Here is a 17,505-nt window from a genome sequence, read left to right as displayed (position 1 = left end):
TGATTCATTGAATAAACTGGCTGATTTAAAGGTTGAGCATGTGCACTGATTTTTATTGAAGTACAGAAATGAGAAATCATCTCACTGAAACGGAAGATTCTGAGGGGGACTGACAGTGCAGATGAGGAGAAGTTGTTTTTCCTCATGGAGATGTCTTTACTTACAGGGCATACATTCAGAATAAGAAAGTTGTTTCAGGACAATGACGTTTCATCACCATGGCATCAACTTGCAAACAACAATTTTTCCACAGGTGCCACCTGATCTGTGAAATATTTCCAGACTTTCCTTTTTTCTAAAATATCAGATTTCTAATGTTTGACATTGGGATTATGGTCTTCAAAAATTGACCAGCTCAGATATAAGGTGGTGCTGCCAAGCAACTGCTGACAATGGACAAATGTCCTCACCCAGAGTACAGTTTTGTTTTTTGATTTTCCAAGTGACTGTAAAATGGAAAAGTACTAATTGATCAGTTAAGGGAAGGTGGAAGTTAGTAATCATCGGGTTTACTTTCTCAGGTCTGGCCTGATGCTGGGAGATTCCAATGATTATCCATAGTCTATGTTGAGCACTCCCAGATCCTCTCTCAATGATACTGTTCTGCAGTTACCTTTGTCTTGTAGGTGGACAGGATGGAAACAGGAATGGTGATGGAGGAATCTGAAATATCATTTTGTTACTACGATTGGCTGTGGGGCAGTCCCAATGCCAATGAGAAGGATTTTTCAGAGTCAATGGGGCTGGTTGTAGCAATGTTTTTGGCATACCCAGTGTATATGATTTTATGTTAAAAATGACATTAGAATTACTCGCTAAATCTTATTCAATCTTTTTGGAATTTCAATTTTCAACAGTAATTTGCTTTTATGCAATTATTATTAATTAATATTGAACTGGTTGAGTACAACTGGGTGGCTTGAGATGTCACTTCAGACACCAGTTGAGACTCAATCAGATTTCTATCAGTCAGCAGTAACACCCTGGACAAATTTACTATTTGGTAAAGGTCTGGTTTCCCTTCTTGAAGGACATGAATGAATGAGATAGGTATTAAGGGCAATCTGGTTACAATTAATGATACAGATTGAGTACCCCCTAATCTGAAACGCTTAGGGCTGGAAGTGTTTTGGATTTTGGAATATATAATGAGACAGCTTGTCATTGCCATCTTTTCTGACTCTGAATTTATGTGCTACTGGTAAGCAGTCTTTGTCTTACACTTGTTCATCACATATATGTACCTAACAGTAAAAATTATTCCATACCATTAATGTAATGAAAATATAATGTGTGCAGGGTAACAAAAGCAGCACAGCAGTATCGGGAGAATACCTGAATCAGCTGTTAAACAAACAAGGGCAGGCTTTCAGTCTCCATCTGTAATGTCATGTTTTGATTAAAAGGTTACAGCACACTGTATTTATATTTTACTTTTTTTTAGGTCTTTTGCAAGATACAAAAACAATTAGCTTTGTAGATGTTCTGGTGTTAGATTTTCATCAGCAGTGATTTTTGGAAACTCATCATTGAATTTCTCTGCTGCTTCGTTATCAGCAGATGTTTCATCTTTAAAATTTGAAAAATTTAATGCCATGACTTTCCTTAAATTTCTTCCAACCAATCTGATGAATATTCACAACTACCTTCAATTTTCAATTTGTTGTGATAGATTTTTGCATGTTTCATGATCAACATACTGTTAAGTGGCATACGCTCACTCTGACACTGACGAATCCACTCTTTCAATACACGACTGAGATCTTCATTTTTCGCTTTATGCAACGCTTTTCTATTTTTCATTAACTTCTCTTCATTCCATATGTGAGGTCACTTCTCAAACTGTCTGTGATGTAGAGACCTGCACATTGCCTGGAAACCCTTCCAGCACCTTCTGGAATTTTCCCTTTGTTGCTCCAAAAAAATCCAGATTTTGGAGATTAACAGATTTTGAAATTTTGTATAAGGGGTACTCAACCTGTATTAGTTTTTTAATTCTATATTTATTTATTTATTTAATTAAATGAATATGAAGGCCCTATCTAGTGTGGTAGGATGCAAATATGTCTCTGGATTACTAACGTAGTTCACTTAGGTTCACGGATCGAATAGAAAAAACAGCGTCTCGCGACTATTTTGGAGCTTTGAGCAGCGGCCGATCAGAGAGATCAGAAGCCTGAGAAAACATAGTTCACTTAGATTCGCTGATCGAGTAGAAAAGGCAGCGACTCGCGGCAGTTTTGGAGCTTTGAGCAGCGGCCGATCAGAGGGATCAGAAGCCTGAGAAAACATAGTTCACTCAGGTTCGCTGATCGAGTAGAAAAGGCAGCAACCCGCGGCAGTTTTGGAGCTTTGAGCAGCGGCCAATCATCGTTCGGGATTGATTAGCAAGAATAATTTAAAGTAAGGTGGAGGCAAGCAGAGCGGCCACCGTTGGAGTAGATAGAGTTAAGGTGTACATTTTAAGGCTCTAGCTCTTTGAAACTTCAGCGCGGAAGAGGCTTCAGTCAGAGAAGGCCAAAAAACGCTGTAGGTAATTTTTTTTCCGCCCTTTCTTTACATTTGCTCAGAGATACTTGGCAGGATAGTGGAATGCTCCTCTTGCAGGAGGTGGGAAGGCAGAGAACCTCCGGTGTCCCTGACAACCACACCTCCAACTGCATCCAGCTGCAGCTTCTAACAATCTGCATTAAGGAGTTGGAGCTGGAACTGGATGAACTCCAGATCATTCAGGAGGCTGAGGGTGTGATAGGACATATAGATAGGTAGTTACACCCAAGGAGTAGGACAGAGGAAACTAGGTGACAGTCAGGAAAAGGAAAGGGGCTAAGGAGCCAGTGCAGAGTACCCCTGCAGCCATCCCTCACAACAACAGGTTTGGCACATTCGATACTATATGGTGGGGGCAGGGGGAGAATGACCTAGCAGAGGAAAGTCACAGCCTTCAGGTCTCTGGCACTGAGCCTGACTTTGCGATTCGAAAAAGGGAAGGGGGAAGAAGAGGTGAGCTCTGGTGAGTGGATTTGTTAGTTAAGGTTCTGTGGACGAGAAGGAGATTCCTAGATGTTGCCTCCCGGGTGCCAGGGTCTTGGATCGAGTCCTCAGCATACTTAAGTGGGAGGGTGAACAGCCAGAGGTCGTGGTCCATGTAGGTAACAATGACATTGGTAGGAAGAGCAACGAGGTTCTGCGTAGGTAGTTCAGGGAGTTAGGCGCTATGTTAAACCTCCAGGGTTCTGATTTCAGGATTGTTACCTGTGCCATGTGCTAGTGAGGCCAGAGATAGGAAGATTATACAGTTTAACAGGTGACTAAGGAGTTAGTGTAGGAGGAAGGGCATTAGATTTTTGGATCATTGGGTTCGCTTCCAGGGAGGGTGACCTGTACAAAAGATACAGTTTGCACCTGAACTGGAGGGCGACAAATATCGTAGCAGGAAGGTTTGTTAATGCTGCATGGTAGGGTTTAAACTAGAGTTGCAGAGGGATGGGAACCAGAGTGCCAGGACAGTTAGTGGAGAGGTTGTGGAGACAGATGTTAGTAAGACCTCAGACTAAGTCAGAAATCAAAAGGCTGAGCACAGTGCAACTAGTGTCCTGAGCTGCCTGTATTTCAAATACAATTAGTATCGTAGGAAAGGCAGGTGAGCTCAGGGCATGGATCAACAACTGGAATAATGATATTGTAGCCATTAGTGAGACTTAGTTGCAGGAGGGGCAGGACTGGCAGCTGAATATTTGTTTTAGACATGACAGAACGGGGGGATTAAAGGAGAAGGGGTGGTGTTACTAGTCAGAGAAAATGTCATGGCACTGCTCAGCCAGGACAGACTTGAGAGTTTGTCTAGTGAGGCATTATGGGTGGAACTGAGAAATAAGAAAGGTATGATCATGTTAATGGGGCTATATTACAGACCACCCAACAGTCCTAGGAATTTAGCAGAACAAATTTGTTGAGAAGTCAGAGACTGTTGCAAGAAACATAAAGTTGTTATAGTAGAGGATTTTAACTTTCCACATATTGACTAGGACTCCCATACTGTAAAAAGACAAGATGTGTTCAGGAATGTTTTCTTAATCAGTACGTAGTAGTTCCAATACGTAGAGTGTGTGATATTTGATCTCCCTGTTTGGGAATGACAGTACATGTGACACAAGGTAGTGTAGGGAAACACTTTGCATCTAGTGATCACAATGCCATTAGTTTCAAAGTAAATATGCAAAAAATAAGTCTGGTCTTGAGGTTGAGATTCTAAATTGGAGAAAGGCCAATTTTGATGCTATCAAGTGTGGACTGGGACAACCTGCTTTCTGGCAAAGGTGTACTTTGTAAGTGGGAGGTGTTCAAAAATGAAATTTTGAGAGTACAAAGCTAGTATGTGCCTGTCAGAATAAAAGGAAAAGTAATAAGCATAGGGAACCTTGGTTTTCAACAGCTATTGAGGCCCTAGTTAAGAGGGGAAAAACAGGTGCATATCAGTTATATGTTGGTAGGAACAAATGAGGTGCTTATGGAGTATAAGAAATGCAAGAGAACACATAAGAAAGAAATCAGGAGGGCTAAAAGAAGGCATGAGGTTGCCCTAGCAGGCAAGGTGAAGGAGAATCCCAAGGATTCTACAGATATGTTCAGAGCAAAATAGTTGCAAGGGATAAAACTGGTCCTCTGAACGAGAAAAATGGTAATCCATGTCTGGAACCAAAAGAGATTGGGGGGGGGGAAGGGGAGATCCTAAATAATTTTTTTTTGTATCTGCATTCACTCATCAAATGGACACAGAGTTTATAGAAGTGAGGCAAAGTAGCATCAACTTCATGATGCACCCTATACAGATTACGGAGGAGGAGGTGTTTGCTATCCTGAAGCAAATGCAGATGGATAAAGCCCAAGGCCCGACAAGGTGTTCCCTCAGACCCTACGGGAGGCAAGTGCAAAATCTGCTAGGGCCCTAACAGAGATATTTAAATCATCCTTAGCGACAGGAGAGGTACCAGATGATTGGTGGGTAGCCAATGTTGTTCTGCTTTTTTTTAAAAAAAGGCTCTTAACATAAATCAGGAAGTTATAGGCCAGTGAGCCTGACATCAGATGTGGGAAAGTTATTAGAAAGTATTCTAAGGGACCAGATATATAAGCATTTGGATAGACATGGACTAATTAAGGATAGTCAGCATGGTTTTGTGTGTGGTAGGTCTTCTCCAACCAATCTTGTAGAGTTTTTTGAGGAAGTTACCAAGAAACTGGATGAAGGTAGTAAATTGGATTAGACATTAGCTTTGTGGGAAAAGCCAGAGAGTGGTAGCAGATGTTTGCCTCTCTGACTGGAGGCCTCTGACTAGTGGAGTGCTACAGGGATCGATGCTGGGTCCTTCGTTATTTCTCATCTATATCAATTTTCTGAATGATAATGTGGTTAATTGGATCAGCAAATTTGCAGATGGCACCAAGATTGGGGACAGCGAGCAAGGCTATCATGGCTTACAGAAGAATCTGGACTAGCTGGAAAAATGGAAGGAGGAAACAAATGCAAACAAGTGTGAGCTGTTGCACAGGACCAGCCAAGGTAGGTCTTACACAGTGAACGTTAGGGCATTGAGCAGTGTAGCAGGAAAAATCGGATCTGCGAATATATAGGTCCATAATTTGTTGAATGTGGCATCACAGGTAGATATAATTGTAAAGAAAGTTTTTGGCACATTGGAGATGGGAATGTCACGTTGAAGTTGTAGAAGACTTTGGTGAGGTCTAATTTGGAGTATTCTGTGCAGTTTTGGTCACCTACCTACAGGAAAGATATAAATAAGGTTGAAAGAGTACAGAGAAAATTTACAAGGATGTTACTGGGTCTGGAGACTTGAGTAATAAGGGAAGGTTGAATAGGTTGGAACTTTATTCCTTAGAACGTAAAAAATTGAGAGGAGATTTGATAAAGGTATCCAAAATTATGAGGGGGTATAGATAAGGTTTTTCAACTGAGGATGGGTAGGACTACAACCAGAGGTCATGGAATAAGGGTAAAAAGGGTATGAGGGGAAACTTCTTCACTCAGAAGTTGTGGGAATGCGAAACAAACTGCCAGCATAAGTGGTCCATGCAAGCTCAATTTCAATGCTTAAGCCAAGTTTGGAAAGGTACATGGATGGTAGAAGTATGGAGGGATATGGTCCCGGTGCAGGTCGATGGGAGTAGGCAGTTTAAATGTTGTCAGTATGGACTACATGGGTTGAAGGGCCTGTTTCTGTGTTGTACTTTTCTATGACACTATGACTCTAATAATATATCCATAATATACATTATCCAGAAATTCAGTTAAAGTACCATTAAAATATTATTAGGACCATAGATCTCACAATAATGTTTTATGCTTAAAACATTGTAGCCATGGCCAGGTTTTCCTTATCTTTATGAGCAACCTGTTTAGTGATCAGGGATTCTGATCTCAAAGAAAGTTGCTCATAAAGACATAGAGATCTTTTGACGAGGTTCCTTCATTGTTGTGGTTGCTTTAAAGTATCATTGCAAAAGCAACCTATGTGGTCAACAGTGGTGATAGAGTTAATTGTGATTCCTCCTTATTACATGCCAAAATAAAATGAAAGTTTGAAGACAAAATGGTATCAGGTTGGAATGTGGTAATGCTCTGCTTTCCCTATAACTGACTAATGTTTTGTCTCTATTTTGAATGCAAATGCTGGATGATGACACACCGGTGGTGAATGTTTTCCTTCTTATAGACCTGCTGTATCCTTTTCCCCATATTGTGTGTCTGGGCTGAAGGTCTTAAGAGATAAAGGGGTGCAGCTGGTATCACCAACGGATGGAAAAGTACAAGGATGATAATTATGTTATGCTTTGAAGGAATCTTAAAGGGTATAAAAAAGGAGCAGCTTTGTCTTCAACTAGGTTATGACTGGTGCTGGTGCTAAGAGCTGGAGAAGATAGGGACAAGTACGTTGAGAGAATTTATTTAAATATATATAGAAAGAGAGACAGACAGACAGACACAGACACAGAGAGAAAGAAAGAGACAGAGGACTGAGTGAAAGATTGTCAGATTTGTAGCGCTCTACGACATTGCAGAGATCTGCTTGTTTAGTGGATAAGTATTATTTTGATTTCTGTGCTGCTACTAATGTAGTCATTGTTTTTCTTACTGTATTGCATTTGTGATTGCTCTAATAAACTGTTTTCTTGTTTCTTTGATCACGCATGCGGTGTCTTTGTTTGCAAATGCATATGCAAATATCCTGAGCTGAATGAGAAAAGATCACAACGAATTTTAAAATAATTTTCATTGCAGGTGTCATTCATACTATAGAAATCTCATAGACCATGAACCAGGATGGAAAATGCATTTGTTTTTAGCATTTATCTTAGACATTTTACAGAATACTAAAACATTAGAGCATGCATATAGGTTTAAGCTAGGTGCAGAAAAATCAAAGTATTTAAAAATAACAATAAAAGATCTATTAAGTGTTAATACATGTAGGTTCAGGATTGGCAATGGACATAATTAGTTTTTGTAGGACCAGCAAGGTAAACAGTAATTATGGCTTAAAGCTTACAGAGTTCAGTAGCAAAACATTACAAACAATGGAAATAATTCACATATTCTTAAAAATTTCCTAATTTCAATTGATATCCTTTTGATTATAGTGGAATGGGTCTGTGTGTGAGTGTTGAATCACTGACACCAACTTTGTGATTTCTCTAAGCTAAGCATGAGAAGAGACTCTAAGATGGTGGACATTTCTATGGTGTAATGATGGCAAATATTTCCAGTTTCACTGTCACTGAAACTGCAAAGTGCATTCCAATACGAACCTAGTAGTTAAATTTAATATATTGAGATCCCACAAATGACAAATGAAATGAATAACCAATGTTTGGCATGTTAGATTAAAGATTGGTGGTGGTTACCAAAACAATGCCTGCCTTTAGGAAAATAGTGCTAAATAGTGTTTTGTATCTATTTCAATAAACAGGGAAAATAGTGCATTAAGGATTCCCCAAAATGTCAAACCTCTGGCAATGCAGCATTCCTTTACAAGGGCCAGATGTATCTGCAATGAATACTAAATCAAAACTTTCTGACAAGAAAGAAACACTCTACTTACTAATTTTAACTGGCTAGTTTCTATTTTCATATCAAAATTTCAACATTTGCATTTTTTAAAATCTCATTTAATTTGTGAGGCCCACATTTGATAAATTTGTTCCACCAAAAGCAGCATTCTAGGACTGCTTTATTTTTGGGACAATCAGATGTTGAAGTCACAATTACCAGTGTCTTATCAAGCTATTATTTATGCATCTAAAACAATGTAATAAAATAGGTCATCTCAATACTTACACTATGTTTCTGTTTGTTGGTGGAGCCTGTGTGATGACAGAAGTAGAGGTTGGAGAGGGCAAAGCTTGTTGTATGACAGCACCAGTTTCTGAATTTGCAAGGAGCACATTGGGGACTTGCAATGATGCTGGACGAATTGTTGATACAGTTTGTGTTGTCTGTTGTAATGGGACATCCTGTACCAAAATGCCAAAATGACATTAACTAGATATTTACAAGTACTGAAAGAGTTGAATTTAATAATCTTAGCAACTCTCTGCGTTGTTTTTAATGGCTTGATACAGGATGGGAAGTTTCATCTTCTGTAACACAATGTGTTTTCAGGTCCATTAATTCCTGATGATTGATATCAGAAAAGGGTGCAGGGCATTGGAGTGATTGGTAGGAAGAGGGTATCGAATGAGACAAAGGAACAGGATAAAGGGCGGGGAGGAGGGCTAAGAATAAAAATAGGAATATGGCAGAATGAGAAAGAAGTAACATAGAATGGAGGTGGGCAGGTGAAGGGGGGGAGGAGACTGGAGATAGGGAATTAAGGTTTTCTTGTAGATTTGTAAGGGTGGGTTGGGATGGTGTGTGAAGTGTAAATTTTCCCTCTAATCTCCACCGACCATGGCTCAGTTTACCAATGCTTTTGTTCACTCCATTTGGGTAATTACAGTTACAATACCAATATCCATGGTCTGGTGACTGTTTGCATAGTCCCAATCCCATTTATTGTATGATCTCTAAACTAATAAAGACACTCAGTGCTTAAGGGGGATCCTCTGAGAAGGTGAGAGGGTCCTCTGCTCATAAAAACATGAGATCTTTTTAAATACACTATTTTTCAGCATGGCCCATTTTAACTTGTGAGTAAAGAACTTTCATAATTACCTTTGAGCTGAACATAAGCTTGTACTAACATTTTGTTTTCGGATATGAAGAACTTATTCAACAGATAGCCCTTTTATTGTAATAACAAACCAAGTCATTCTCAGCAGTATAGGCATTAAGCTCCAAATAGGACTACAGGTAAATTTTAAAGACCATTTTTGACAAAAAGGAAAATTAATTGAGGAAACAGATTCCAAAGGCAAGGGCCAGGCAACTAAAGGCATGACCATAAATGATGGAGTCACTAATATCACGGATAAGAGTGAAGATGTGCAGGATCTCAGTGGGTTTTCAGGATGAGATGGGAATAGGTGAAGCTACTGTAAAGGGGAATGAAAATTCTCAATGAGATGTCGACAGAGTAGATGTCACCTTTGTTTAAGTTTATCAGAATTTTCATTATTTATTTTTATATAGGAAAGGATTTGCTGCCGATCTGGACATGGCCAATTTCTAGTTTTACTTTCCTAAACTAATATAATCTTTCTTTAACTTTCTATCAGCTATAGTTGAATCTCATCTTGCATCCTTAAGCTGACGTACTTAAAAGTGGATTTTACTGATATAGTCTGAAATAGCAATTTTTTTGCATGATGAGCAGCAGTGTATAATAGCATAAATTTGCATAAATGTGTGCAAATAAATTTATAAAATAGAATAAAAACATAATTAATGGCTTTAAAATAGGAACAGAATTAGCATTTACAGCTGTAGATTTCACAAGCAATTCTGTCCAAGACCCAGGTCTCCTTATTGGGTCTAGGCCCAGAGGTAGAACAGGATCTTGCTGAGATTTATCAGCATTGTTCTCAATTCTTGTGCCAGAAGCATCTAGTTTTTGATCCTTTTTTAAAATAGGGATTTGAGGTCTGTAGGAGCGAACACATTCAATATTCCAGAAATATTTAAAAACCTTATCTTCTTTATTGGTGGAGGGGCTTTGCTGTCAGTTAAAGACTCTCTGGGTTTTGTAGGTGGACTTCTTTTAGGTTACCTACGTAACTAATTTGTTGTTCTAGTTACTGACAGCCACCCCAGAGTCTAGAGGTGAAGAATAAACATAGGTCAGTGTTACAAGCGATGACGACTTTCCATAAGACCATCAAAATTAGGCCATTCAGCGCATTATGTCTGTTCTGCCATTAGATCATGAGGATTTATTTTCCTGTTAACCCTATTCTCCTGCCTTCTCCCTGTAACTTTACTAATCAAGGACCTAGCAACCTAAATATACCCAAACACGAGGAAATCTGCAGAAGATGGAAATTCAAGCAACACACATAAAAAATGCTGGTCCTGATGAAGGGCCTCGGTCTGAAACGTCAACTGTACCTCTTCCTATAGATGCTGCCTGGCCTGCTGTGTTCACCAGCATTTTTTATGTGTGTTGCCTTTAAATATACCCAATGGCTTGGCCTCCACAGCCACCTGTGGCAATGTATTTCTTGGATGCACCACCCTGGCTAAAGAAATTCCTCCTCATCTCTGTTCTAAAGGGATGTCTTTCTATTCTGAGGCTGTGTCCTTGGTTTTAAACTCTCCCACTATTGAAAACACCCTCAACACATAAATCTAGCTAGGTCTTTCAATAAAAAAACCACCACCCTCCCCTTCCCATTCTTCTAAACTCCAGCAAGTATAGGCCGAGCCATCAAACTCTCCTCATATATTAATTTTCATTCCAGGATTTTTCTCGTAAACCTCATCTGTACCCTAATGCTAGCCCATCCTTTCTTGGATACAGGGCACAAAATGCTCCGAATGTGGTCTGAACAATGCCTTATAAAGCCTCAGCAATACATCTTTGCTTTTATATTCTAGTTCTCTGGAAATGAATGCTAACATTGTATTACTTTCCTTACTAGCAACTTCAACATGCAAGCTAATCTTTAGGGAATCCTGCACGAAGACTCCAAGGTCCCTTTATACTCCCGTTTTCTAACTTTGTTGACTGTTTGGAAAGTAGTCTATGCCTTTATACCTTCTACCAAAGTGCATGACCACACACTTCCCTACACGGTATTTTATCTGCATTCTCCTAATCTGTCCAAATCTTGCAGATTCCCTTCTTCCTCAGCACTAACTGTCCCTCCACCCATCTCTGTATTATTTGCAAAGTTCATCACAAAGCCATGAATTCCATCACTTAGATCTTTAACATATAGTTTGAAAGTAGTGGACCCATTGCCAACCCCTGTCAAACACCACAAGTCACCAACAGCCAACCAGAAAAGGTCCCCTTTATTCCACTTTTTGCCTTCTACCTGTCAGCCTTCTGTCCATGCTAGTAGCTTCCCTGTAATATCATGGGCTACCATCTTGTTTAGCAGTCTTATTTGCGGCACCTGTCAAAGGCCTTCTGGAAATTCAACTAACCAACATCCGATGACCGTCCTTTTGTCTATGCCCTGTTATTTCCTCAAAGACTTCCAACAGATTTGTCAAGTAAGATTTCTCCTTAAGGAAACCAAGCTGAGGTCCGTCTATTTGGATGTTCTAAGGCTTTGAAACTTCATCTTTATGATGGACTTTAACAGCTTGACAACCATCGAAGGCAGGCTAACTGGTCTATAAATTCCTGTCTTTTGCCTCCCTCACTTCTTAAAGAGTTGACTGACATTTGTGATTTTCCAGTCCTCCAGAACCATTCCAGAATCAAGTTATTCTTAAAAGATCACCAGTAATACCTCTACAATCTCTTCAGACACCTCCTTCAGAATCCAGGGGTGGAGTCTATCTGGTTCAGGTGACTTATCTTCTTTCATACCTTTCATTATTTAGTAATAATGACTATACTGTCTTCTGCCCTGACACTATCAAAGTTTTGACAGTCTGCTGGTGTCTTCCAGTGAAATCTGACACAAGATAATTGAGTAGTTCGTCCACCATTTGTTTGTTAAGTATTACTACCTCTTCAGCATCATTTTCCAGTGATCCAATATCCACTTTGGCCTCTGTTTTACTCTTTTAAATATAAAAACTTTTGTATCCTCTTTATATAATTGGCTAGTTTACCTGAATATTTCATCTTTCCTCCTATTATGGTTTCTTTAGTTGCCTTTTTCTTGTTTTTAAAAGCTTTCCAATCATCTAGCTTACGATTATGTTTTGCTATATTTTATGCCCTCTCTTTTGCTTTTAAGCTGTCTTTGACTTCCCTTGTCAGTTACGGTCGCCTCATCCTCCCTTTAGAATGCTTCTAGTTCTTTGAAATGATCCAACCCCTATGCCTTCCAAATTACTCCCAAAACCTCCAGCCATTGCTGCCCTACCGTCATCCCTGCTAGTGCGCCTTCCAATCAAACTTTGGTCAGTTCCCACCTCATGCCTCTATAGTTCCTAATCCATCAAAAATGACTTTGGAGGAATGGGGCAAGGAGTCCACAAGTGCAGCAGCTGGCCCTATACAGAAAGATTTGAATCATAGCTATGTTAGCAGTATTAAATGGGCAATGTTATCAGTATTAAGCGCATGATCAGCTGTTACATTAGCTAGTTTTATTTATGCTTTAATTTGATAGGGATTGGGAAACAACATTTTTTTCCCCATGAAGCAATCTGATAATCAAGGTTGGCATTTATTTATTGATCACTTTTGCTGCTGAATCAGCTGAAGAAAATCTTTCATCAAAAATTTACAATAATCCTGTTGCAAAGAATGTGAACATTGCCAACAGAAATGTGGTTGATAGTTTTCTGGACAGGATGTGAATTGTTTACAAGTGAGTAGCTTATGAGGCCAGTTCAGAGGATATTATAAAAACTGAGCTGCTTACTGAGTGAATTAAGAACTTAGGAAATAGAAACAAAATTATTATATACAAAATTATAATGGCTTATATATAGGGTTAATGCAAGGTTTTTTTTCCACTGAGTTTGTGTGAAACTGGAACTCAAAGTCATAGGTTAAGGATGAAAGGTGAAGTATTTAAGGGGAATCTACAGCGGATCTTCTTCATTCAGAGGGTTGCGTGGGTGTGGCAGGGGCTGCCAGGGAAGTGGTGGATAGAAGTTTAATTTCAACATGTAAGAGATGTTTGGGTAAGTATATGGACAGGAGTATGGAGGGTATGATTCAGGTGTGGGTTGATATTACTCTAGCAGAGTTAGCCCAAAAGGCCTGTTTCTGAGCTGTTAGCCCTCTATGGCTCTATGAGGAATGGCGAATGGCCTCTCCATTCAGTAACATCATTGCTGCTTTTTCAATTCAGCACCATTTTTATGCACCAGCCCCAAATCTCTTGACTGAATCTTCTAAGAGCATTTCAGAGAACATACTATCATGGGAGCAGTGGTATGTGCAGGCCAGAGTGGATAAAGGTGGCTAATTCCTTTCCCCGAAGGACATCTGAAAATCAGTTGGGTTTTTACAGTAATCAAGGTTCAGTGGGAGTAACTTTTCTTGGTGCTGATCCATAAATTACCAGATTTATTAAATTTAGTTTCAGACTTTTTATAATGGGATTTGAATTCATGATGTCTAGTGCACATCCCATGCAAGGCTGTTAATATAGATGGTAACACTGAACAGATTTTGAAGTAGTCAATGGAGACCATGAGTTCAAGTTGTTAATAGGATACAATGATCAATTTTAATATACATTTCACATATATTTAAAGATATATAGCATCGCTTTGCTGAACCAAGGTTTGTGGTCCATCCATTTTAAAGCCATTAAAACCACACAATAAACACATCCCAGTCTCATTACTATAAATTTCACGAGAAGCTCATCAAACCTGATGAAAATAGCACTGTAAATGTACAATGCATATTTTCTACATGAAGTATTGATTTATTTACTGGAAGTTCATTAAATAACATACAATAAAACATGTGGAAAGCATGCATGTCAGGTAGAACATAGTACATGTTTTCAATAACTTTGGGACAGTAAGTATTGTACACCCAAAAATCTTTTCAAAATATAAAATTTGACTGAATATTGCTGTGACCATTTAATATGTATATCACAATCCTGATTAATTCACTAAATCACACAATTTAGTAACAAACTCCTTATCTGCTCTCCAAGTTCTCAAACTAGCTTCCCCTCAAATAGATACACGATGCTGTGTTCATTATTTCTTGCTATTCATTTGTAGGATTTTTGCCTTGCCTGTATGGCCAATATTTTGATACCTATCCTCTGTTGTTTGAGAATGTGGATTTTTAAATTTCTGGTGTCAAGTGGCAAAGTATTACCAGAGTGGGAGCTCCATTATTTTCACTCAGGGACAGTATAATTTCAGAACATTGACAGTGGGAGATACAGCAATAGCAACACCACTAAATGCCAAAGAGGCATATTTAATCCCTCATAAAAATATCATTACCTGCACATGTATCATACAAATTTGTCTATTAATTTTATTAATTATTAAGTCTAAATACCATTCAAGCCTTCCAGCATTTGTGCATAGAGTGCTTTGTTATTGGAGGAAATGCAAATTAAATTGAACACAACAATCATCAGTGGCCATCCCCTCTTCTTACAACAAAGGCCAGGAACTGAAAGGAAGTGGGTCTCTGATACTGCAAGGGAAAACTCAAACCATGGTATTGTGGGGTTGAGATGATTGGTCACAAAATCTCATAACTATCATTTTTGTGACTTCAAACAACTTAAGAGTTTTCTACAACTGAAAAGTCAGGGTATTGATAGAAAGGATAATGCTGCTGCAGATCAAGAGAAGATGATTAGATATTTTCTAGTTGGTAATGCCAATGTCAAGAACATGAGAAAGTAGGAGCAGGGGGTAGGACAAATGGCGCCTTAAGCTTTTCCTGTCATTCAATGTGGTCATGCCCAATATACTTCAGATGGCATGAAATTTATTGTTATATTCCTAGAGACCTCAATTCCCTGATCTATTAATACATTGTCTCCCCACAGTCTGAGTATTCCTAATGATCCAGCTTCCACAACTCTATGGGATATAGAATTCCAGATATTCACATTTGATTCATAACTACTTGCTGCATTTGTCTGCTAATTTTATGTGATTCATGCATACAAATCTCTCTGTACTTCACTCATTTGCAGTCTCTTTCAACTTAAGTAATAATCTGCCTTTTGATTCTTACAGACGTGCATGACCTCATACTTTCCTACATTTAACTCCAGTTGTCAAGTCTTCTCACTCAATCTAAGTTCCTTTTTGGAGTCAAAATATCCTGGTACTACTGTGATGCAAATGTTAGTTGCCACCTACCAACCAATGCCTAAATGTGGTTTTCTTCTTGCTCCGTGCAATTCACTTGCTGATGAGTTGCAGATTGTTCAGTCATCAGCAAACACCCCCATCGCTGACCTTATGACAGAGGTCACTGATGAAACAGCTGAATATGCTAGCCCTAGGACACTGCTTTAGGGTAATTCTGCAGGTATACACTGGGTTGAGATGATTGATCTCCAATTACCATGTTCCTTTGTGCAAGGTATAACAGCAATGACTAGAATGCTTTCCCTGAATGCTCAGTCTCCTTCATGCCACCATCAGTCAAGTGCTGCCTTGCTATCAAGGGAAGTCACTCAATTATCACCTCCAGAACACTGCCCCTCGGTTAATGTTTTGGCCAAGGCTGTGATGAGCCCCACAGCATGGTGAAATAAATGAGTAGGGGGCTATTAAAATTAGTGCTGTCTTTTAAGCACCACTAAACACACCTGCTGGCTGAGGGTAGACCATTTGGGCAGTGATTAGTTTCATTAGTTTTGTCTTGGTTTGTTTTACAGGTAACCCAGGCAATTTTCTACTTTTTCAGGTAGATGCAAAATTACTGGAACATCCTGGCAATACAGCTGGGTTTGGTTCTTGTACAGTTATCTAGATTTGTAGCCTCAATGTATTCATTTCTCTCACTCATCTCTTTATAACACATACTTGCATGGGCAGAGTTATTAGGAGGAAGCTAGGATGAATTATCCATTCAGCACTTCAAGCTGAACACCCTGAATGCTTCAGCACTTGTCTAGCACACATTCACTGGAACCTAGTCACTGAGAAAGAAAAACTCTTGCCGCCTCCTCCTATCAGCTGTTTAACTGTCAACCACTATTTCACAACAAGATGTGCTATCAAGGTTGTGCTTTAAATTGATGCTTACAGGATCACTTAAGTCTCTCTAATGCAACTTGTTAAGATGTTTGGTACACACATGTACTGTAGCAGTTTCTCCAGACTGGCATCCCATTTTTGGGTAATACTAGTACTGCTCCCTGCGTGCTCACTTACTTTCATTGTGCTAAGATTGATCACTGGATTAACTGTAGTACTGAGTGAGAGAATGTGTTCTGCTACCGAGCTTACCCATTTTAGGATAGCCTACTTGACGGAGAGTAGCCTTTGGTCACTCCAGTCAGAGGTGTGATGGAAAATGCATCTGTAACAGGCAGACTGCTGAGCTACGGAGGTTCATATATCACAATGATTGCTCCTCTATTTGTTGCAGATCCAATCTGGTAGCTTGATCAGTGTTGATGATACTAAACCGTTCTGTTCCCTTGCTACTTTCAGTGTTTCTTCTAAGTAATGTTCAACATGGGAGAGCAGTGATTCACCAGATGAATCAGGATATCAGGTGATAATCAGGAAGAGACTGCCTTGCCCATAAGACTTCATGGGTTCTGAAATCAATGTTGAGGACTCTAAGGATTTAGCCATCACACCTGTATGTTATTGTGTGTCACTGAGACAGATCATAATCAGGAACTGTGAATGAGTCTGGCATGTTGCCTGCAAGGTATAATTCAAGTATGACTTTGAGGACGTTGCTTGACATGTCTCTGAGACAGCTCTACTAATTTAAAACTTAAATTTCCAAAATCTGCAGTTTTTAAAATTTCCTGCAAGCCTATTTTTCTTCACCGAATTGTGTGTCTCTTTGGATTCTTTTTGTAATGGTTATGATAAAATTGAGTGGATTGCTAAACTGCTGCATGAGATGCTGCCTGGCCTGCTGCGATCCACCAGCATTGTGTGTGTGTTGCATGGGATTAATAGCCATCAAATTGCAAAAGGCTTAGAACAAGGGTTCCCAACCTATTTTATGCCAAAGACCCCTATCAATAACTGAGGGGTCTGTGCACCCCAGCTTGAGAACCCCTGAGTCACATATAGTCCAGACCAGGTAAGGTACAGATATCCTCTCCTGGAGTACACTAAAGGACTAACTGGCTTTTTTGTTTGAAAAGAGTACTTGACAGAGCCATCGATCTGTTCTCTATCTGCTTTGTATTCTGTGTTGCATGTCTGTTATGTTTATTATA

The 17,505-nt window shown here is 39.3% G+C and overlaps 1 protein-coding gene across 7 annotated transcripts in view; it reads right to left on the bottom strand.

Annotated features, from left to right (window-relative positions):
• The window catches only part of atf2 (activating transcription factor 2), a 147,565-nt gene that overhangs the window by 43,621 nt on the left and 86,439 nt on the right, over positions 1-17,505 (bottom strand). For all 7 annotated transcript variants that reach the window (XM_072261828.1, XM_072261830.1, XM_072261829.1 and 4 more), the window contains one exon: positions 8,357-8,532. In XM_072261828.1, the coding sequence (XP_072117929.1) occupies positions 8,357-8,532 (176 nt within the window). The remainder of the gene's footprint in view (positions 1-8,356; positions 8,533-17,505) is intronic.

The sequence above is a fragment of the Mobula birostris genome, chromosome 6 (assembly GCF_030028105.1).
Source record: "Mobula birostris isolate sMobBir1 chromosome 6, sMobBir1.hap1, whole genome shotgun sequence".
Taxonomy (NCBI): domain Eukaryota; kingdom Metazoa; phylum Chordata; class Chondrichthyes; order Myliobatiformes; family Myliobatidae; genus Mobula; species Mobula birostris.
Note: the sequence above shows the minus strand (reverse complement) of the source record. Positions and strands in the feature narration are given on the sequence as shown.